General features: G+C 49.8%; 9 protein-coding genes across 9 annotated transcripts; 5 read left to right on the forward strand and 4 right to left on the reverse strand.

The window, feature by feature from the left end:
- Window positions 1-191: 191 nt before the first annotated feature.
- COCVIDRAFT_95184 (hypothetical protein) lies at window positions 192-3,503 on the forward strand (the record flags this gene model as incomplete). The annotated part of the gene is made up of 1 exon (XM_014702706.1): window positions 192-3,503. The coding sequence occupies one exon, from the start codon at window positions 192-194 to the stop codon at window positions 3,501-3,503; it is 3,312 nt and encodes a 1,103-aa protein (XP_014558192.1).
- Window positions 3,504-4,623: 1,120 nt separating this feature from the next.
- Window positions 4,624-4,932, reverse strand: COCVIDRAFT_75411 (hypothetical protein; the record flags this gene model as incomplete). The annotated part of the gene is made up of 1 exon (XM_014702707.1): window positions 4,624-4,932. A coding segment is annotated over one exon (309 nt), but the record flags the coding sequence as incomplete, so codon positions are not given.
- Window positions 4,933-5,139: 207 nt separating this feature from the next.
- COCVIDRAFT_48803 (hypothetical protein) lies at window positions 5,140-5,985 on the reverse strand (the record flags this gene model as incomplete). Its single annotated transcript, XM_014702708.1, has 3 exons — window positions 5,140-5,241; window positions 5,341-5,401; window positions 5,657-5,985. Coding segments are annotated over 3 exons (492 nt in total), but the record flags the coding sequence as incomplete, so codon positions are not given.
- Window positions 5,986-7,482: 1,497 nt separating this feature from the next.
- COCVIDRAFT_95123 (hypothetical protein) lies at window positions 7,483-7,797 on the forward strand (the record flags this gene model as incomplete). The annotated part of the gene is made up of 1 exon (XM_014702709.1): window positions 7,483-7,797. One exon carries the CDS (start codon window positions 7,483-7,485, stop codon window positions 7,795-7,797), a length of 315 nt encoding a protein of 104 aa, XP_014558195.1.
- A 1,860-nt stretch (window positions 7,798-9,657) lies between these two features.
- COCVIDRAFT_14640 (hypothetical protein) lies at window positions 9,658-10,502 on the forward strand (the record flags this gene model as incomplete). Its single annotated transcript, XM_014702664.1, has 3 exons — window positions 9,658-10,000; window positions 10,041-10,135; window positions 10,194-10,502. 3 exons carry the CDS (start codon window positions 9,658-9,660, stop codon window positions 10,500-10,502), a joined length of 747 nt encoding a protein of 248 aa, XP_014558150.1.
- A 1,348-nt stretch (window positions 10,503-11,850) lies between these two features.
- COCVIDRAFT_95073 (hypothetical protein) lies at window positions 11,851-12,674 on the reverse strand (the record flags this gene model as incomplete). Its single annotated transcript, XM_014702710.1, has 2 exons — window positions 11,851-12,535; window positions 12,583-12,674. The coding sequence occupies 2 exons, from the start codon at window positions 12,672-12,674 to the stop codon at window positions 11,851-11,853; spliced, it is 777 nt and encodes a 258-aa protein (XP_014558196.1).
- A 609-nt stretch (window positions 12,675-13,283) lies between these two features.
- Window positions 13,284-17,821, reverse strand: COCVIDRAFT_14642 (hypothetical protein; the record flags this gene model as incomplete). Its single annotated transcript, XM_014702665.1, has 4 exons — window positions 13,284-13,287; window positions 13,432-14,361; window positions 14,410-15,322; window positions 15,370-17,821. The coding sequence occupies 4 exons, from the start codon at window positions 17,819-17,821 to the stop codon at window positions 13,284-13,286; spliced, it is 4,299 nt and encodes a 1,432-aa protein (XP_014558151.1).
- An 832-nt stretch (window positions 17,822-18,653) lies between these two features.
- COCVIDRAFT_36387 (hypothetical protein) lies at window positions 18,654-20,025 on the forward strand (the record flags this gene model as incomplete). Its single annotated transcript, XM_014702711.1, has 3 exons — window positions 18,654-18,876; window positions 18,930-19,058; window positions 19,112-20,025. The coding sequence occupies 3 exons, from the start codon at window positions 18,654-18,656 to the stop codon at window positions 20,023-20,025; spliced, it is 1,266 nt and encodes a 421-aa protein (XP_014558197.1).
- A 1,365-nt stretch (window positions 20,026-21,390) lies between these two features.
- On the forward strand, window positions 21,391-22,032 carry COCVIDRAFT_36388 (hypothetical protein; the record flags this gene model as incomplete). Its single annotated transcript, XM_014702712.1, has 1 exon — window positions 21,391-22,032. The coding sequence occupies one exon, from the start codon at window positions 21,391-21,393 to the stop codon at window positions 22,030-22,032; it is 642 nt and encodes a 213-aa protein (XP_014558198.1).
- Between the last annotated feature and the right edge of the window lie 874 nt (window positions 22,033-22,906).

Genomic DNA, 22,906 nt, shown 5'->3' on the forward strand with positions numbered 1-22,906 from the left:
TACCATTCGTCCCCGCACTGGAAAATCTAACCAGACCAGCTTATAGCCTCCTCCAAGTTTCCCGGTAATTTGTTCTGGCATCATCTGCACTCCCACACGCCCGGGTGATGCTCGAGCGTGCTTCGACATGCCTCGAATCCTGCGGACGCCAGTTATTCCGCGCTCCGAAGCCATGTCTACGCAACCGGCGTATGCTGCATTCCGGCATCTGGTATCACGTTGCAGGCGGTCTCAATCTGCAAGTTTCGGAAGCTGCATCTTCCACGCCCATCAAACACACAAATGGTGATGTTGACGATGGAGCCACGACAGATCCACTCTCCTCGAACGCCAAAATCAGCGATTGTGGAGTTCTCGACTTTCTGTATCCGGAGAAGACGCTTGATCTACTCAGGAATCTCTCCCTAAAAAGACACAAAATCACGGATACCAAACGACGGTCCCCACAGGCGATCCGCCATTTTGCTACACTTCGAGAACAAACATTGTCTGATGGAGGAAATATAAGCGTGGACGCCATGGAACAGACCCGTAATGAGGCAAAAAGACTAGTCAGACGATCTGATGCTGTTGCGGAGCTAAAGGCACTGTTACGCTTGCCGAAGCCTGGAAAACAGGAACTGGCATGGCAGTTGTATACTTTGATTCTTGAAGACCAAGCAGCGACGCAAGATGAATTACGTCGCCATCTTCTAGAATACCTTGCGCAAGATGGCGGGCCAGTATTGCCTGGTCGTGTGCTACAGGTTTTTTCCGAGCTTCCACCAGCCGCTCGCCAGCCGTCTTCGTACCGAGCGGCAATGTCAGCGTACATCGCGCTCGGAATGATTGGCCCAGCCATCAAGTCGCTTGAGGACATCGACCCCTCCATGGATTTTAACATGATACGTGTCGGCATAGATGTCATTCTTAGGCGAACAGTGTCTGACGAGCAGTGGGATCTTACCTTTCGTGTTTTCAGGACGTTCCGACGACGAACCCTGCGGGTGCGTGGGAAACCTCTATATCTGGCGATTCTTCACGGACAAACGCTTCCAGAAATCTGGTGCGGCGTAGCTGAATTGCCGGAACTACTAGAGCATCTTCAATCTTTTTTCAGGCATGTCCGGGAATTCTACCATGAACTCACGGCATCTCCAGAGCTGGAAAGAGACTTGGCCTGCATTGTCATGACTTTCGTTCCTCACGTAATGGATCGGGTTCTGAACACAACAAACCCAGACGAAAATTTCATTTGGAACTTCTTCATCAGGTTGTTTGACGATCTTCATTCACTGAATCTCCCCACCTCGGCCTGCTATGAGTATGCCATCAAACGAATGGTCGAGCTGCCTCGGTATCAAAAATATACTAACCAGAGGAAGATTTGGCTCGAGTTGTACAGAAGGTATCGAAGTCATTATGTAGATACTCCCAACGCCACTTCTGAACTGAGACCTTCACAAAACTTGATCAGAAATCTGATTTACCAGCACAGCTTGATGGGCGGGTGGCAGCGTATTGAGGATCATATCCAAGATTTGCGCACATTTTACCCTGGGCGGCCACTACAACCCGGATTGCTCAAACACCTAATCCAAGCATACGCGACCGCTGGAAATGCAGAGAAGGTGCATGAATGCATTGAGGAGCTTCAGACAAACTACAAGGATGAAGTTAAACTCAAGGTTCTGTCTGCGCTTCCATATGTCTATGCTCGACGGGCAGATGTCGAAGGGACGATAACACAATTCAATCGCATACATACTGAGCACAACATGATCCCAGATATCACATGCTGGAACATTTTGCTGCTTGCGTATGTTCGTGCAGACGACCTTGATGGCGCTCTGGATTGCTTCAACAACTGCATCAACTGCGGCTTCGTACCCGATGTGAAAACATTCGGGCCTCTACTCGACTTTTGCGCGCACAGAGGCGATGTCGAGGCTTTCGAGACATTGTTCTCACGCGCAAAACAAATGGGAGTGCAACTCGACTCGGATGTGCGCGCAAGATCAGGCTACGTACAGGCGTTCTTGAATGCAGGTGATCCGGAAGGAGCTAACGCCATTGCTCGAGGCATGCTCGCAAGCTGGAATGCAGGAACCCTTCATGGCCATCCTCTCACCCACACATGGAATCTATTGATCCAGCAGTACGCCCTCAACCGCGACCTTCCAGGGAGCAGACAGCGCTATAAAGAGATGGTCGACAACAACATCCCTCTGGATAGCTGGACATATGGCGGCTTGATGCGAGCACTGATAGAAGTGAAGCAGACGAACGCGGCTTACAAGATTTTGAGGGTTACAATGCCGGAACAAGGGATGCGAGTCCATGCACTTCATTACGCAATTGTTATGACCGGCTTCCTGCGAGAAGGTCAGGTTGAACAGGCGATTGAGGCTTACGATAGAATGATGCAGCGCAAAGTTCCTCAAACTGAGAGCTCCCGCGCAGCCTCAATACGTGCACTAGGTGCAGCTGATCTTCAAAAGCTGGAAAAGAGGGGCGCCAAACATCCAAACTACCGGCTGCTTGCGGTAGAAGAAGCTCTTGAGAAAATGCTTGCCTCGAGCATGAACGAGGATATTGCTCATCGGCAGCCTACACACGAGCGATTGATCGATTCCCGCAACTATGGCGCTATTCCGCAGTCATATTTTGGTCTGATGATTGGGCTCTACAACTCTCGGTCAGCATACAAGATTTGCAGGAAGCTTTTTGAGCGGGCTCATGAATCAGCCCCAAGTTACGAGGGCTACACTCAACCTCTTACACTTATCACAGCAATGATGGAAACACATCTTAAAGCAGGCAACCATGAAGAATTAGCCAAGCTTTGGAAGTTGGCTCGCTTTTCAGCAAGCAAGCTCACAAAGACATTTAGTCAAGCTGCGCAGCAACCGGTCATAATCCCCGAGGATGGCTCTCTGCTCGACCCTTCAGTCCATCGCCGTTACCAAGAGTCTAACATTGCCAACAATCGTCGCCAAATACTTGTCAATCCGGCTCGCATCTTTCTTCGTAGCCTAATGACACAGACAGACAGCAACGCCATGCAAGAAGCACAACGTACCATCATCGACCTCCTTGTCAGCGGCTTCACAGTCGATGGTTTTACCTGGAACGAGTTTGTCCAGCAGCTCACTCTTCGCAACCAGCTTGCCGATGCATTTGCCATATGTGAAGAATTCCTCATGCCTCGTTTCCCTGGCTGGCGTGACCTTTATCCTGGCTATCAACGTAAAAACCTTGAGGGCTACCAGTGGATGGAAATCCGCTCCTACGATCTCAAGAAGAACATCGTATTGCCCCGGTACAAGACGCTGGTCTTGCTCGCAAGGGCGTATGGCCAAACGAGGCGCGAAGAGAGCAATGGTATTGGATATGATGTTGAGGCACAGGCTTGGCTGCGAGAAATTCTGGAGCAGCGTGCGCCGATGACGATCAGGGCTATCGAGACCATGCCTAGGACGTATGATCGTTTGCAGGAGAGGTACTTTGGCAATGTTCTGTAGACTGTGCCTACAGTCGTGTTTGGGTCATGGCATAGTCAGGCTAGGATGCTCTATGTCTTCCCTTATGTGATACATAAAACTTATGAATTAAATGAATAACTTCTCCATTCTAACAAGCTTGTTTGTTTCCTGTAGTCGTGATGATCATTACTCTTTCTATCGCTTCTTCACTTCAATAACTCACCACCTCAATTCTCTTTCCACGAACTCACCTCCACCCCAAACAAACCGTTCCACGTATCAACACTTACTCTTCGCACACATACTTGCCAGTCCCCAAGCTAGCCCGAAAACGCAACCCTTTCTCTCCAGCCTCACGGCAGAGCCTCACAGCAGAGCTGCACTGCACTGATCTCACCGGTAAATCGAGAACCAAGCCTATCTAGTCACTACGTACATGAACTGCAACCACCTTATGCGACATGCCCCGCTTCAGCGAACCTCGTGACCCAAGAAAGGGCACGCTTGACTGGTGTTCAATGCAGCTGAAGCTACGGGGGTACGTAGTAAGCGAGAAAGGGCACGCCTTGGCGGCTTGGAAGACGGCGTGCGTGCCCTTTTGAGGCTGGGTGAGGCGGGGCATGGGGTGATGGATGGATGAGAGGTGTATGCATGGCAGAGTAAAATTGGTAGTTTGTGAAGCTGAGTTGTTTGCAGTGTGCTTTGATTTGGGTTAATATTGATGGTGTAGGTAGGCTTTTCTGGATGGGTTTCGGGGAAGGAGTAGTGGTAAGGGATGGAAAATGCATATGGAGTATGGTGTTTTCTTTCGTGGATAAAGAGTAGATGTGCATTCAAGAGCTATGTGAACAAGACGAAGCGAGCAGATACAAAGGGTATTTCTCCTAGTTACATGATTGTGAAAAGATGGTAGGGAGTGTGGTGGAAGTGTGAAGGTGTTTTGCTTGATACAAGGAAAGGTTTATTCAACCATCTCATCCTCCACGTTTGAAAAGTCCTCCCAAGCTGGTAGGTCTTCCAAGAAACCTTTTGGATAAAATCTAGGATCGAGGTAGAGCTCCGTTTGCAAATCCATATCGAGCAAATGATCAACCTCTAGAGCCATCGGAATGTTGCTAGTTACCGTAGTGATTGTTGGTGTGTTGACTTTCTCATCTGCTATGGCGCCGTGGGACAACAGAAGGTCTACTATTTCTTGGTGTGAATTGCGCCTGGTACTTTGCAGTGGTGTCTCCTTCCAGCGATCCTTGATATTAACATCAATCTCTGGGTGTTGGAGCAGTAATCTTACTACTTCGATGTGACCATGGCTTGCCGCAATTGTTAGTGAGCTACCGTAATAATCTTGTCGTTGGTTGACATCGATCTCTGGGTGCTCAAGCAGTAATCTTACTACTTCGATGTGACCGCGACTTGCCGCAATAATCAGTGCAGTACCATGCGAAGAAAATTTATTGACATCGATCTTTTCGAGTGCCAACAAGACTGCCGTAACTTCGTCGTCTCCACGTCTTGCAGCGCGTTGAAGGAGATTTTCTTTCATCCTTCCCGGTCCACGTAAATTTGGATTACAAAAATCTGCATGACTGAGGAGTGCAGAGACGACGTCTTTCTTGATAAACTCTTCATTCTCTGGTGGCTTGTTCATTGAATCGCAATCGCTCTCGGAAGAAGTATATTCAAGGAGCAGCTGGACTGCTTTCCAGTGCCCATTGAATGCCGCGTAATGTAGAGGTGTATAATCTTCCCTGTCTCGACATTGAAGATTGAGATTGCCCTTACTCAGGAGGAATGTTATGGTATTCAGTTTGCCACTGGCTGCAGCATGATGCAATGCTGTGCATTGATTATGATCGAAGTAGTTGATGCGATTAACGAGATGAAGCATTTGCTCGATTATCTCGGTGCGTCCGTATCGGGCGGCAACATGAATTGCACTCATGTTTCCGGGTCGCGTGGTGAGACTGGTGTCAATTCGGCCAGAGGCGAGCATAACACTCATGACCTTTGAACTGCCATGGAAAGCCGCTTTATGTATGGGAGCATGTCCCTGTTTGTCGACCTTGTTTAGCTTAATTTGTGGATGTTCTAGTAGAGCCGCTACTATTGTATCGTTATCTGCGCGTATTGCATAGCCAAGCATTTTGGTTGCGTCCGTGGCTGTGAGTTCGATCCCTCGACGTCCTGCATACAGATCAAATACTTCCATATTCTTAGTTAGTGCAAGGTAAGGCATGGTATCCTTGTTTATGTATGGGTGTTTGCCTTCCGGTGTGTATTGGATCAAGGCTTTCAATGTGTCTGAATCGCCGCTCAAGATGGCCTCATGCAGTGGTTGTCTGCGCTTATCGTTGAACGTGTTACAACTAGCGCCTTTGTCGAGCAAATACTGAACCGTCCTTGCCTGACCACTTCTGGCAGCGCAGTGTAGTGCAGTTGATTGATCATCTGCTCTCGTATCGACGCTGAATCCAAAGCCCATCAGTGAATCCAAAGTGGTAATATCGCCGGAGATTGCAGCTTGCATGAAAACAGAAACAGTACAGGGCCCATTTGAAAAACCAACTGTCAATGTTGTCTCATCAATCTGAGCCTCTGAAACCATGCCCTTATCCTCTATGGTGGAGGGGATGCACGCTATGTCGGCAGATAGTAGCGCGTTCGAATGGCATCTCCTTGTATGCCTCTTGAGGTGATCCTTTCGATTCGACTGAAACTGGCATTGATCGACATGACAACGGTATTGGTCATTGCCAACACGATGGCGGGCTTTAAAATGTCTTTCCAGGTCTGAATCAAGAGCAAACCCGCTTGTACATGTTTTGCACCGAAAAGGCTTTGAATGTGTTTTCAGGTGCCGACTTTATGGTGTCAGCATTCAGATGTAAGATACAAAACAGCAACATACTTGAACTTTCCCAAAGTGTCGCTCATCTTGGAGCAAATATTGCATTTGAAGATCTCTGAAGTCATGGTTAAAGGTTTGAGTCAAATTGTTGAATGATGGGTATAATTTGTGAAGTCGGTAGACACATGAATATAGTCAGCAATCAGTCCCAGCCTTCCCTGAAATAGCTGACAGAGTGCGTCAAGGCTGGGATGAAGGGCTCGCAACGTGCCTTGTGATTGGACGCCACTATTCTCATAGTGAGGTACTTGGAAATGATACCCATACGCATTAAACTGGATGGTTGCCTTTCTGCAATTCTCTTCATTTACCGTTCCCTATCAGCTAAATCTTCCTCTCTCTCTCTCTCTCTCTCACACACACACACACACAGAATACGACCTAACCTTCAACCTACACCCGAATCAAGGGCTGGGATTTCGTTACCATTCTTTGAAAATACGCAAAACAAAGATCGGTTCAGTTGGCAACATGCAAAATCAACCTTCCCAAGGACGAAGCAGTGAGCGTAACAGGCGTTCGAATCTCATTGTTGGTGGCGGTGATGACGGAACGCAATTCGGGTAAGTTTTTTTTTTAACATCATGCAGGTATGCCCCCCAACTCGCCCCTACACGTCAAATACTGCCACGCAAACATCTATGGGACCCACAGCCCCACTCTTCGAATAGCAACTACAGTGATCATTCCCCCATACCTGGCAACAGTCAACAGGGGTATCCTTCCTCCACTCTAGCGTTTGACAGTAACCCTTTGGGTCTGGGGCCGCAGCATGGATCCATACAGGACCAGTATGGATACCCAATCTCTACTGCTGTTCTTGACGATGGTCTCCTCGATCCGGGATATGGAGAACTGCAACCTGAATTCAGTCAGGACCAGTATTGGGACCCATCTCTCACTGCCGTTCCTGACTATAGTTTTATGGATCCGGTGTTGGAGGAACCGCTTCCTCAATTCAACCACAACCAATATGAGCAGCCACTCCCCACTGCCGTCCCTGGCATTGTCCCTATGGATCTGGGATATGGAGGACCGCAGCCTGGACTCGACTACAACCAAACAGACATGTTTGGAAGTATGTCAAACCTCGTTCATGGTTTCGGGCCCATGTCCGTTGGCATACCTACAGCTGTGACCGGCGTCAACGAAGCTCCACCCAACCCAGTTCTTCAGCCGGTCACCGTCCTAGCGCCTCGTGGTGGCGTGAGTCCCATTGTCAACGACAACCGTATCCCATGTCTTGTAGAGTTGTGCACTGTCACCTTTGGGCGCACAGCAGAACGAAACCGCCACATGAAGAAACATCGGTCCTACGAATTTAGATGCAAGCACTCAGGTTGCAACAAGACCTTCTACCGCCCTGATAAGTTGCGGGATCATTACAGGCAAGGTCACAAAGATGCTGACCCCCTTCTTAACTAGTATGTTGGATATTGAAGATGATGCTCGTATAGATGCCACTCATTCAGCTTCATCTATTTGGACTGCGGCTACCTTTTGTCGCTTGTCTTTCTGCTCCCTGCACTCTCCTTTCTCACCACTACAGTCTTTACAGCACATCTCCGTTCTCTCATTTCTTCTTCACATACACATATCGGTCCGTAGTCAATAAACTCAGTCGCTCCCTACAAAACTTGCACTCCGTGATGCGCATCCTCGGGCCCGTCGCAGCAGCCGTCCCACTCACACAACCCACACATTCTAACCTGAGCCTCATTGCTACCATGCAAATGCGGGCAAATTCCCATAGGCTAAGCCAGCCTTCGATTGCAGAGCCAAAGGGCACGCTCACCCTAGCAACGCCTGCAAGGCTGAAATTACGATAATCCTCCATATGCAGCTACGCAGTGCCCTTCACATCAAAAGGGGCACGCTAGTCCAATAGAAGTGCCCAAGAGACATCTGGCACGCATATCGCACAGCTGCATGGTGAGGTGGCAGGGCACGGTGGCTTGGATGCATGACGCCCGTCGTCTACTGCTACTACCACGAGCGGCTTTCAGTGCACCAACCTGACACGAATCGCGTTATCAGAGCATTTTCTTCACCGGTGCACATTTGAACGACGGGATTGTGATGAGGACTGCAAAGAGGACATGAGGCTCTGCGATACGCGTTGAATGCGAGCTGAGACGAGGCATATCCAACTAGTCTCGAAGAGGGAATATGACATCACTCAGGATCCTGTTGTTCTGGGCGACTTCCTTTGGCAATTTCGGCGCGGATTCTGGTTGTGCGTCTTGCGAATAGGATCTCCGTTGTTGGGTGTGAGCCTACCTCGACGTGTGCAGTTTGTATTTGGTGGTGTACTACTAGGAAGCCCCGAGATCGACCACAGAGGCCAACTAAACCGTGTTTGGTATACTTAGGCAACCACCGCGGTTGGTATGAGCCCATCTCAATGGCATTGTCAAATTTGACAATGCGTCCATAAATATACAGGGCCTATATTTGTGGATGTAAAACTTGGTTTGGCGCTGCATTGTGTTGAAAGTGGTTACAATGAACTATTTCAATGTCGAGTCTTCAGCAGATGTGAGGCTCCTTGAATGCGCATGTCGGGCTCGGTGTACCCGCTGGGAATTGGATCAACCCATCACTCACCAACGTCTGCTATAGCAAGCGAAGACTTTGTTTTTGAAGAGCCGGTTAGATGAGAGCTCAGATATAACCCTCGGCCACTTTCAAGATAAGTAATGTGAAAAAGAAGACCCCAAGACGAAATTATGTTGAAAATCGCGTAGTATAACCACGAAAATACATGACGCTGCCTTCCATGTCATTTGCTCTTTGTGAGACTCTCGTCAATACTCAGCATATCATCAACTAAGCTTCATAGCTAAAGAACAGCTTTCTACTTCAATGATATACTATAGCTACATATCTTAATATTAACCACTCATTACACATCAATTTACGACACACTAGAAAACATGTACAGTTTGCAAATTGAGGCCATACTGCCCACTAAAAGGGTGTAGAAACGTGTACCAAGTGACTGCTCCATCTTCCATGAAAGAATGGACAATAGCGAGGCTGTACAACGGCATTGTTGAAGGGAAGCCCTGAATTGTCATGCCACTCACCTTCACCTTTGGGCTTCGTTCCAGTCTTGGCAGGCTGCATCTGTATCCCAACACGCCCTAGAATTAGCTTCTTAGAATGGTTTCGCCTTTTTCTCCAACATGTTCTTTTCCCTTGTTCCTCCCGCTGCAGCACTCCTCGCTCATCTACTACTACTCTACATCTCCTGTGCCTACTTTCTACGCCCTCTCCCCTACCATGTCGGAAACAGCAGCTGGACTATCAAATTGGTTGTCAACTACGGCACTAGCATGGGGGCTTGTATGCATGATTGAGCGGCACGAAGATGTAGCGCGAGAGCATGCCGATATCCAGCGACGAGTAGATGAAACGAAGACTCTGCTACGTACCGCGGGCACTGCAATAGTCAAACGGTCAAGTAAAATGTGGGAGCAGTGGGACAAGTGCTGCTCACTAGCGTTTAGCTTTTTCTTTGAGCATGTCGAGAAAGTACCATACGCATATGTGGACTTTGCAAGTCAACTTTACGAGTATCTCAAACTACCAGACGTACCGGTTGAATTTGATTTTCATAGTGAAGGTAAAAGAAGCTTTGGACTTTTGTTTGATTTAGCTAACAGACACAGATAATGTCGTTGCTCTGTATGAAGCAGGGAGAGCGGCATCGTACACTAATCACCGCTCTAGTATCTTTCCAAGTGTATTCTGTTACATGGTAAGCGGCTTTTGGCTAAACATGTGTTCGCAAGAGGGGAAAAACCGACAATAAATAGCTAGTTCAGAGAGCCACGCAGTCAATGCCTATCCCACCCACGCAGCCAGTGCCGATACCATCTCTGCAGCCAGCGTCCATCCCGTCCCAACAACCAGCGCCTGACCCATCTCCGGAGCGAGGTCTGGTACCGCCCTTGCACCCAAGACGTGTCTCAAGCCAGCAGAGAAGTCTAGTACCGCCTCTTCAGCGAGGCCTAGCCCCACCTCTACAGCGAAAATTTATCCTGTCTCTGCAGCCAGCACTTGCCTCGCCCAAACAGGCAGCCCCAGCTATAGACCAAGAGCATCCCAAAGACCAAAGTTCCTAGTACTTTCAGTTCCTTCGGTAGTTAGAAGTATTGGTACGGTAGATTCATTTCATGCGGGAGTTCACCGGTCTCTAATCAGTATATGGAACGGAGAAGGAACTGAAGAGACATGTATGCGGCGTCTATATGGCGTTCGAATATCGTGTGAGGTCCTGGTTAGATTAGAATGAAGCGATGTTTATGGAGAGAAGCAGCCGTGGCCTACGGTTATGGACTGGAAGGAACTTCAATGGTCATATTGTATTATGAACCTCAATAACGATATTAGCATGTTGCTGAACTTTTTCCATGACTACATAGAACTACCCGTGACATCTTAACTAGACCACTGTGGAGGCTGGGACTTGCGGGTCATTTCATCCACCCTTGCCTTGAACGCATGAACCATTCCCGTCATAGTGTCCCAAGCTTCGGTCGTTTCCATCAACTCATTCTGATTGATGACCAGGAGCTCCACGAACTTTTCCATAACATTTGTATGTCGAGGCTGCCATGTTTTCTTGCAGCCGTTGCGCAAGCTTTTTGGTGGCCTCCCCAAGCGCCGAAATGTCTTGCTGTTGGCGAGCGACGATAACCTGGGACTCTTGAAGCATTTGGGATGTTTGTGTACACTCCTCGAGCGAGGGAAGCTGTTCGATGTATGCAGCATAATTCTGCTATCTCAGCCTTCATCTTGACTGTAACCTCGGTCGCGGCAGAGTTCATCTCATCGACTGTTGCGCTGTACTTTTCTCTCTTGCTTTCCAAATCTTGTTCCATCTGCTCTCGTGTATTGCGTACATTGTAAGTGTTTGTGGAGGCAGAAGTGCGATCGAAATTTTGCTTACACGAGAGGTGAGATTTGTGGAGGTTTCTGAAATCCATCTTCGGAATCGTCGAGTAGATTTGATCGTGAATGGAGTTAAAGACTGAAGCAAGAAATACTGGGTTATTCTGATTGTTTCGAAGAGAAGAAAACCGGCTATGGTAGTGAATTGGAGATGAGTTAAGGAGTCTGAGAGAGGGGCAGAGTGATGCTGTTGTGAGTCAGTGTGTCATCCACTAAATGGAGCAGGAGCGGGCTCGACGTCAGGCTCACGGTACAACAATAGTCCATGTATCAAGAATTATATATTCTCATTGATGTTCTCTCTTTGGAAAAAATGTAGTGTTTTCGGGTCATTGGGAGCAATGAAGAACACGGCGAACACCAGAGTACCATGTGATTCACGACCACTGCTAAACCGGGAATGCGATACAAAATCCCACCAAACCCGTAAACAAACGAATTCAATGTAGCATCAGCGCTACACCATCAAATCAAAACGCCTTGTGTTGCTCCAAATACCTCGCAGCCTTTTCTAGCAGGCTACGACTCGGACCATACTACGCACCCGCCGCTCTGAGGATTGCCGTGGGCCTGCCGCTGGTGTTTTCTCAAGGTCCTCATGTGAACGTAGACTTTGCTACAGCCGGGCGCTTCGCAGGTATAACTCCTACCTTTGTGTGTGCGCATATGTGAGACGTAGAGCTCTTCTGTATCTAGTAAAGCTCGACAGCGATATGGGCATCTGGTCGGACCGTCCCACACGGGAAAATGGTCTCGTTCCTCCGGCTTGGAAGCTGAGGGTTTGGCATTGTCTTTTTCGATGGAAGGCGGTTGCGAGGCTGATTGTTCAGGGACCGGAGTAGCTTCTCGGCTCGTGGTGGTTGCTTCACTAGCTTGCGACATAGATTTTGTGTGATCGCTCTGGCCCCAGTCGGGAATGGGCGTATCCTCTCGGATATATGTGTTTTGTTCGATCGATTGTGAAGATATCTTACTACCGTCTTCTTGGTCATCCTCGGTGACTAGAGGGCCGGCGGGTACCTCGCTAACTTCTGATTCGAGATCGATTCGGCCGTCCCATAAACTCTGTGCAAGTGTCTCTAGATCCGGACTGACATCTGTGGTGTAGGTATACCATCTGCCATTGTACCAGAAAAAGTCAGAGGTCGAGCCTTCGTTGGTGGTGCTGGATGAGTCGCTGCTTAATGGACTAGATGGAGCTCCCCTGATTTGAGTCAGTCAAGTAAGAGTGAAACGTGAAATGCAAATTACCTCCATGCATCCAAGTCGTTTCCTTCCGAGATCCATTGCGCAACCTCGTCTTCATAAGTATTCACGTTTTCGGGAAATATGAAATCTGCCATATCGGAAGTCTTGAGAAAGCACAGGTGAATGGAGATATTGACTTAGGTTGCTGTATCTATAGATCTCGGTTGGGAAGCGGGTAAATAAGACAATCCTCGGATATCGATACTTGTCTTGAACGATGGCTAGGGTTGGTAGCGAGACGGAGGCTGGCACGGCTACCAAAGTTGGTGGTGACAAAGAACAATAAGGGACTCTGGTTGTTGATTTAAGCCAAGATGATGGGCAGGGGCTCGCGCACAGGGAGGATCTGTCGAAGTGTTGCTATTGCCTCTAGAGAGCGTGAAGGAAGAGCAACGGAGTTTCACCCAGAAGTGACGAACATTCTCGGAACGAGACTATCAAGCAGCAATCACTATGCATCTCACGAATGAACCTGGTATGTAGGATAGTTATGACGTTAGTAAACGGCGCAACGAATCTCACCCCGCCTTATTTTATTGCCATTTCTTTCATGAAGTTCTCACAAAAAGCGATACTATACCCGAAACTTCAAATACCATCATCGCATTTATAAAGCTCTCAACCTATCTTTCTATTCCTTCTCCATCACATGTGATTTGCTTTTGTCGATTCTGGCATTGCTGATATCTCATGAAAACGTAGATTTACCTACAAAACTGGTCGCAGCAGTTCGCTCAATGTCAGAATGAAGTGTTGAAATCCGAAAGATGAGAATATACCCCATCATCACACGTGTGTAGGAAAACCCCTTGTGCCATTGCCTGTGCATATCCATAAGCCCCCACAACTCACAGCAAGGGCATGAGTACATTCCACATCCACCTCTTCACCTGCTCAAACACCTCTCTATCTTCCTTCATCCCCTTCCCCTTGCCATCCGACTCTTCACCACAAACATCTCGCGCCAACTCCTCGAACAGCTTGCTAATCTCAGTATCAACGCCGTTGCAAACTAGACTTTGTACGTCGCTGTCGCTCTCACTCAGCCATCGCTTGAGTAAATCGCCATCGACGTGTTTATGCCGTGGTCCACGTTGAGAAGCACGTTCCAGGTGTCTCGGATCTACATCTCTTATCATGATGTCGCCATGTTGAGCCCCCGAAGTATCGTTCATGAGAATACGGAAGATGTCTCCGCTTCGAGGCTTGACCTTGTCGTGTTGGTGTACGGCGGATCGCGATGTTTTGACTTCAATGAGATTCTGTACCAAGCGCAAGAGATGGCGTGATGACTGAGAGAGGATAGAAAAGGCAAAGATGGTGCCGTCGGTACAAGCACCGAAGATGTCGTCTGCAAGAACACCAGCGATCTTGCCACTATGGTTTGCTCGACGCCATGGCGGACGGATGTCACCGCGATCGATACGCACTACAGCGCGGGGAAGGCACGCTTCAAACAGCGTTTCCGATGCGTTACTGTAGGTGTGTTCGGGCGGGTGATAGAGAGCGGCCACTGAACTACTCTTCTTATCTGTGACAAGTACGAAACGGTCCCTTTTTTCGTCACTCACACTCGGCACGTCCATGACGAGATGCCGCGAGCAGTTGCGCACACCGCTATCGGAAAACTGTGGGATAAAAACGAAATCACCAGGGCGATCCCTATCCACTAGCTGAAAACACATGTGGGAGTGCTGGAGTGTTGATACGTAAACATAAGGACGTTCAACGGAAACATGTATGCCAGGTGAAGGAAGTTCTATCCATGCGCATTGAGTCCACCTGTAAGAAATTAGTCAGCCTCTCGTATAAGCAACAGAGGATACACACCTTCCGTCATCCTCACAGAATTGTTCCATGAACAACTTTCTTCCAGTGACACCAACAGTAGTTTTGTTGTCCCATAATGCAATGCTATAGACTGGTTGGTCGTAGGTAGACTGTTTTTGTAGCTCTAGCTTAGAGCCTGACCTTCCAGTATTGAAGATCAGTCGCCTCCCGGTTTGTCGGCTTGTTCCCACTTGTACACCCGTGCCTACAATGATCAGAGAGTACTTTTTATCCCGCTGAGTGACAAATTGCCACTCGACCATAGTATATACTCTTTCCGCGTGCTGTAGCGAGAACTGGGCTACGACTAATCGTTCTGGAACGCCGTCTCGTTCCTCTTGTTTTATTTCCATATCGTTGGTTGATCTATCATCGCGCACCTCAAGCAGTTTGATTGACGAGTGTAAGACCCGCTCGCCATGTGGTGGTGCATGACTTTCCTTTGCTTCCATCGTTGAGACAACAACCCGCCGCAGTTTTTGCATATACAGTATGCTTGTAGGCTTAGCGCCTGTAATCATCTTTCGTGGGACCATTCTGGAGTCACAGAAGGGTTGGGTAGGTGTGCTGTCACCTGCCCATCTGATGTCCGACTCAAGTTGGGAGAAAAGGAGACGGTCACCCGCAACAACGAACAAAAAGCCCCCAAGATTTCTTCCAAACTTTTCCAACTCTGGGAGGAAGGGTAGCTGATATAGAGCGGATACTGGAGATTGGTCATAATCAGGTTGTGTGCGGTCGGCGAACCATATGCAGTCAATCTCGAGATCTAATGACCCATTTCTGGGAAATTGTACCCGACAGAAATCTGAACCACAGGACACAAATGCAGAAGAGGCATCAGTCTCACTATTGGTAATCTTGGCTGGGGTTGTACCGACGTGCGTACATGTCCAAGAAATAGGGGAGATTCCTGGCTGAGTTTAGCTATATCTCATATGCATTTCGCATCAGACTTACTTTGGTCTCGTATCTCCAATGCAGAGCTCAAAAGAGTGCCGTCCCGCATTCCACAGACTAGGATGTGCTGGTCATTTGAGCTTAAGACCGCGACACTCTCACAGAGCTTCTGTGAACCGCCGGGCAAATCTTGGTCCCAGGTACCTTCCATCACCAAAGATGTCTGACGGTCGTGGTGTTTGAAAAGCATCATTTTGCAATCAAAGGTGCTGACAAACACGTATGATATACCCCCAATCTCCAATATCTCAACACATGTGGGATCGTAGGGCAGCTGTTGACGGAAATTGGCTGTCCTGTCGAAGGTGCCGTCATCCGATATCGGTACAATCTCTAGGAATATGCATCCCTGCTCACGAAAAACAATTGCGATGAACGGATGCGTAGGGCGAGAAGCAGCTAACAAGAGTGACGTTTCAAATCTCAGTATGTCGACTTGGCGCAATGTTGGTCGAAGGAGCGTGCGAGCTTCTTTCCTTGTAATCTGAATCGATACATTCCTTGCCCAAGGGCATGCAGATATTGTCTCCTCGTCTCGCGCAAGGCTGTCTTCAAGTGGGTCGTCGTCGCTCGGTGTCTGGAACTTGTCCCACGAGCCTAGTTCCCAAGCGCCAGAGAAGGCTCTGTCACACTCCGGTTGCGTGCGTACAATACGAATCACAAGGGTCTCTGGTGGGAGTGTTATTGTCAATGTTGCATAATGCTGTCTTGTCATTATGCCTTCGATATCAACCACGTGACTCCCGTGATCGACGACCCATACGCCCGCACAGCCATTGACTCCACTGAAACTATCGTCCACTGTGGCTTGCACTCCGTGTCTGAGCTCGGAAATTTCTCCAGACGGACTGTTTCCATTGGCAACGAATATCGAAGCCCGCTGACGCTCACTGGAGGCGCGTGGAGTAGAAAGCTTGGTAATTGCAAAGTCTGTAAGAGGCGTCCAATTAGGCATCGAATCAATGTACGAAAATGAATTCGTCCTCGGTTCGTGATGGGAATACTCGGTTAGCCATGGTCCAACCTTGCATAGCAGACCGTCGTTGCTAGCCCCGCCAGCAATCAGGAAATCCGGATACTGCTGCGAAGTCTCAGAGCCATCAATCCGCAAACATGTGAAAGCAGTGTCGATGCGATGTGACCATTCGCCGACCTCATCCATTTCTACAGTCCCAGCTGGTCCTCTGACCAGATATATGATACGTCCATCCTCTCTTGCTAGGTAGAAGCTCTCTTTCGGGTAGCCTGGATTGCGTAGGGTTTTATCCCACGCTGTCCATTTTGGTCTTGATTTACTGTCACCTGGTAGGAGTGGAATGAGCAAGCTCGGATCGATAGGCACCACCGCACATGCTGGGTCTCCGGAGAGGATATTTTTGTATACGGAAATGTGCTCGTTGAAAACCAAGAGGAAATCAGGGCTACGGCGGAGAGGGATTAGGAGTGAAGGCATAGTGTCCTCTGATGAATTAGCAGTAGTTACAAGAATGTGCACCTCCACGGCTATTGACCTACCCTTTTGAACATAATACCGCTCTGTGCGTGCTGCTGCTTCGCTAAGATCCTGCCTACAATCCCAATCAAAGCAAGAAAGCCTTGTTCGGCCATCGAGAACAATGACTAAAAGAAGAACAACGTGATACTCATCTTCTCCAGGGGATAGAAAGTCCATGTGCATGATTTGCCCCTGGACTGATATGATACGCTCATCTTCAATAGCTGTTGGCATCTCGCGGCCTTTGTTAGCCTCGGCTTCCCAAGCCGCCATGGACTTGGTTTTGTAGAGGATGAAGCGACCCTCATGCGCTGCAACAGCTATTGCCCGGCACTGGGGATCGACAGCTAGGATACTGCCGAAACGATCAAACCGTGAGCTTCCTGCGGGTAATCTGACAGTCTTTTGTGTGAAAGTGCTCAGACCTGTGTGAGTATGTTGGGCCCACAAGAACATGAGCGTCCTATTGGAGAGAGTGAGTACAACGACTTCTGGGGGCAAATGGATCTTCCGTTCACTTGCTGGCCGTCGTGATATCTGCTTCAAGTCGGTCTTTGGCAAAGGGAGGCCGCCAATTTTCGTGCTAGGCACCTCGCGTGGATGGCCGAACACCTTGGCGGTTATGATACGGCCGCCGTTGAAGTCAGTTTTGGTTGCCACATGGCGGATACGGCCATGATCACGAATTTCCTTGAGATGTATGTAGTCCTCGCCAACAATGACAACATCAACCAAGTCGCCGTGGCGTATGCTGGCGGGTAAAATGAGCTTGTTTAGAGGAGTAGTGATGACTGTCTGCGATAGTATGCCATACTCGGGCACCCGATGAGCAGCCTTGGGGGCGACATTAGGCATTTGGGTGTCATTTTGCTGAGTGTTGGCCAAGATATGAAAAGCGTCGATAGGCATAGAGACCCACTCGCCGTCGACAAGCCTAAGGCCATGGGCTTGCGCCATAGTGAAGAGTTAAAAGACGATCGCAGGACGCGACAGTTCGGAGGCGACAGTGATGGTCAGATTGTGAAGCCGCGGACAGAATACTCAAGCTGGAGTGAGGAAAAGGTGCAAAGGTACACTGTGGAAGAAGTCGCTTGGAGACATGTTTGAGCCTGTCGGAGCAGGCTAGTTTGTCAGACCGGGTTGATGGGGCAGAGCTATTTAGGAATACAATAGCCGGAATGAGTTGATGTAATCGATAGTCTACGCAGTCTCGCAATGACTGAATCCCGTGGCCAAGGTGAGGAGCGAAATGCCAGCAGCAGCAATTCGAGGCAGCTGTAGCCGGGATGACCTGCAGCTCTAGCGCCCGGGAATACTATATCAAGGGAGTATCGGGATGGCGCGAAATCTAGATGGCCAGACTAACCGGGTGGTGATGGAAAAGCGAGAGTCATGCACGTAATCGAGGCGGGTCGTGTACAACGCGGGCTGGCAGACTATCGGTGAGGCACTGAGGCCGGCGGCGAGCAGGGTCGGCAGCAGAGATGAATGGCTGGTGTGTAGAGATTGAGGCTCACGTGACGTCTGCGGTGGACGGTGGATGGTGGGGTGCCAAGCTCCCTCGGCTCGAAGGGCAACGGAAGCGCGACGCTCACACGGCCAAACCTGGCGCCTGCGAAGCCTGCCTGCGCGTAACAAACCACCATGTAACCAATTCACACCGTCGACAAAGAAACACCCGTCTGGCCTCGCCCTGCCTCGCCACTCTCCGTCCCCTGCGCGCTCTTCTGCGCACGCGAGGCACACACTGGCTACGTCATCAAGCCAGTCTCGAGATGCCGCCGCGCCCATGGCTTCACCCACTTCGTCAGCCTCTCTATCGCGCTCAGTGAGTGCCAGCTCCAGCAGCCTCCCTTCGCGCCACTCCACGCCCGTCGCTACTCTTTCGCCTGCCGAGCAGGAGAAGGAGGCATTGGTTCGCGCGGCCATTGACAATGACGATGTTGCCGCCCTCGTCCATCTAGCGACGACATCGCATGGCCTTGTCAGCGACAGCCTGCGCCGCACTGCTTGTAGGCTGCTTTTGCCGTTCGCATTGTGCAGAGCACTAGGCTGATGTGCATAGGGCCCCTCTTGCTAGGATGCTCTGAGAGCGACGTAGCCAAGGAACCCCATGCAGCCCTTCCCGAGCACGAGGACGAACATCAGGTTGGTCTCGACGTCAATCGGGCCTTTGTCTACTACCCCAGGAACGGTAGGCCAGGCCGTGCCGGAATCTACTGTCTTCACATGCTAACTCCCCATCAGAATCAGAGAAGCAGCTTCAACAGCGGAAGAAGGACCTCTCCTACGTCATCCTCGACGTCCTGCGCCGGCACCCCTCGCTATCCTACTTTCAGGGCTACCATGACATCGTCCAGGTCTTTCTCCTCGTCCTCGGCCCCGAGCATGCCCCCGCTGCAGTCGCACGCCTGAGTCTCCTGCGCATCCGTGACTTTATGCTGTCATCGCTTGAGCCTGCCCTCGCCCAACTAGAACTGCTTCGGCCTATTCTTCGCGCGGCCGACCCGGTCCTGTACGACCATCTCCCAAAGAGCCAACCCTCGTTTGCCCTTGCTGGCACTATCACTATGTTCGCACACAACATACAAGATTACAAGGACATCACAAGATTGTTTGACTTCTTTCTGGCTCGGCATGCTGTAATGCCCATCTATCTCTTCGCTGCGGTTGTACTTTCCAAGAGGGACGAGCTGCTAGAAATTGACCAGGATGACGAAGACATACTCTATGTCATGCTGGGCCGACTTCCACAACCGTTTGATGTCGAGTTTCATATCGCCCGGACTGTAGAACTATACGAAAGACTGCCGCCTGCCCGCCTCAATAGTTGGGAGTGGTGGCGCATCTCATCGTCCAGCGTGCTCAAATCCTCTGCTACCAGCGACAGTCTTCGTCGCCTGACCTTAGAAGACGGAGAAATGTTCCTCGCACAGCAGGAGAGGGACCTCCGCAGACAACAGGCCCTGCGACGTGCGGCCAAGAATGTCGAGTATCTCAAGCTACGTCTTTGGTTCTACCGCCGATACGGAGCTGTCAGTCTTGCCGTTCTCGTTGGTGTCTATGCCATATGGCTGGGGCGGAATGGAGACATCAGTACTCGGTACCCTCTGCTTGGGTCTTTGGGTCAGTTCCTGAGCAAGTATCTTGGCTCTCCATGATGAGTTCGTGGCTCGGACCTATAGATACAGTAAAAGTGATTCCAAAGCATGATCCGGCGCTGGCGGGCGATTCTTGTGTGCTCCTCATATCTCCATGTTCAAAAGTTGAATAGACTGCTTGTTTGCATTCAAGAAAGCCCGCCGCCGAGACTCATGATTTCTTTCTGGTCCGCTGCATCTAGGCACAACAAATGCTCAAGTTTGCAGTATCTCAGCCTATACTGTCTTGGGAATAGCTCCGCTACTCAAGGAAGACCTTGCTTGCAACCCTCAGCGCGGCCACTTCTCGGGCCTACTGTGTGCATACTACAAGGACCCTTGTTTTCTGTAACTACAACGCCTAAATGTCTGCCCAAAACGAAAGAAAAAAATTTACTCACTCGCCCTAGTACTATATCACTCGATCTTTAGGTCTGACGTTCTCGTGCTTGGCTGCTGGCAGGATGACAATGACCTCATGATGCATGGCATCCAATCGCATGATTTCAATGCATTGATCGACTGGCAGCAGTGTGGGACGAGATGTTCTTCTGTTGATTCTAGACTGCCCTGTGGATAGAACTTGCAGAGGTAATTTCCCTCGTATTCAATCCTATCGCGGTCCTCCAACTGCAAGCCCATGCTGGACACTAAGTTTTGATCAAGGGAGTTGGATGCTGGTCCTCCATGCGACCAACCATTTCCTCAGGCCGCAAGTCGTCACGCGCAGCGGACACGATAAAGACTCGTTGTTCCAATCCACTAAGTCAGAGTACACCACCCTATGGATACCGTGTATAGCATCATTGCTTCCGCGTCTACGTAGCCCTAGCGCACCGCGACATGCAACTCCCTTGCAGCCGCGGGCATTCCCACCTATCCCAGAGCATCTCCACCACACCCAACCACTCAACGGTCTAGATTGCAATCCTGCATCTCGCTTGCCACCGAAACATTGTCTATTGAGCAGCACGCAGGGTTGCCCATTGCAGTTAGGCCAAAGGGCCCCGCAAGTTTGGACCCTGAAAAGACGTCACCCGCCAAGATATGATGGCATAGCATCACCCGCCTTTGGTTCAAATACACGAAACGTCGCTTGGGACAGGGCCCCTTCAGCGAATTGTTTGAATTCCTTCTGCACACCAACACTCCGCACAGTCAAGACACTCAAGGTAAGCTTTTGTTGCCGGGTCCCCCATTGCCCTTGCTTTCGACCAATAAGCATACTGTACCTGCCCATTTTCTGCAGGGACAAGATGTATTGCTGGATGCATTTAACTAACTAACCTGGACTCAAGGACTTTCCCGTGTTTCTACACTTTTAATTTATAGTCTCTCGTCGACTCTCCAAGGTTGCACCCAGACGCTTACAGCGAGACCACCACAATGACTTCGAGGCCGTCCTTCATGCCGCCGACCGAAGGGTCTTTCTTGTCTTCGGGCAGCTTCACTCCATCTGGCCTCACACCTAGCACACGTACCCAGGCCGAAGAGGCCCTTACCGCAAACAGCACCGCCCAGACCGACTCGGCAGCTCCCGATCCTCGTCTTCTCCCTTTGATGGGCAGCGGTGGCGGCAACGAGACACCTACCCAAAACGGCCCAACCGAGGCCCTAAAGGCATACACGGGATACCGCCGACCTGGTGTTGTTCGCGCCAGCTCGACCAACTACGAGAATGCGCTCAAGAGGGCCCAGGAGGCATCCGTATCGTCTGACTTCTCAACCGATTCAGAGCTACCCGACAACAACAACGGTCAGACCGTCGCCTCGCCTGCGTCCATGTCTACACCTTTCCCACTCCCAGGACAGGGTGTCGTACCTCTCAACTACAACTCGCCTGTTGGTCTTTCCCAAGGCGACTCGCAGAAGAAGTCGCGGTCTCGAGGCCTCAGCCTGAGCGGTCTCGCACAGCAGCAAGGCTGGACGGAGCAGGACTACAAGCGCATCTACAGTGCTGAACTCATGGCAGCGGATCCCAAGAATTCTGCTGGATACGGTTCGGTGCCAAAGACTGAGACCGCCTAGTGTCTTGGGGGTCTTCTATACTACTACCTAGTCCACGAGACAGAGGCGCAGAAAAGGATCACCTGAAGAAGAGCAGAGACAGCGATCTTATTGTCGTGGCAGTGCTGCTAACTGATCCATTACCATATTGATTACGTGCAAGGCGTCAGGCGTGGTTTCAAACTATGGAAAAAGGTCGCTGGTCGACAGGTGATGCTAAATAACATAATTTGATATCTGCCATCGCAGGTGTAAGTTTTGATATTTTGTAAACGTGACGTTATGCTTTTTGTGATGGCGGCTTATCGAATAATCAAATCCACGGGACGGGATGGTACGTTGGAAGTGGAATATCTTGACATAAGACATGGATGAATTGGCTGCAGTTCATGTTGTGTAGTTTATAGTAAGCATGGCTATATGTCCCTGATCCTGACATATATGATGTAGCCAGCAATCAAAAGTGAAATCGCCAACATCCCCATGTCACCGACCTATTGTCTTTGCCCACATTATCCTTCCCTTGCCTTTCGCTTACCCCCCTGTCCAATAGACCCATGCCTAAGAAACCTTGTCCCAATAAACCGCATGAGTGAATTATACGCGTCACAATTGGATGTGGTAGAGGACCAAGAAACCAGCACAATCACATCCCGCATCAAGCTTTGCACCTAATTACTCATCGAGTAAACGCCAATGGACAGAGACCTTCCTTACCCCAGCAGATAGAGCAGCTAGCATAGGGCTCAAATTCTTGCATAAGGGTAACACGATCCCGATGGGCAGTGTCCCCTCATCAGTGGTAGCAGAGGTATGAGAGTTCATTGAGAGATACAGAAATACACCAAGGGTTCCAGGATCACAATACTTCACACAAGTAGCTTCAAATGGCAGT

Source organism: Bipolaris victoriae (assembly GCF_000527765.1).
Source record: "Bipolaris victoriae FI3 unplaced genomic scaffold scaffold_28, whole genome shotgun sequence".
In the NCBI taxonomy this organism is placed as follows: Eukaryota; Fungi; Ascomycota; class Dothideomycetes; order Pleosporales; family Pleosporaceae; genus Bipolaris; species Bipolaris victoriae.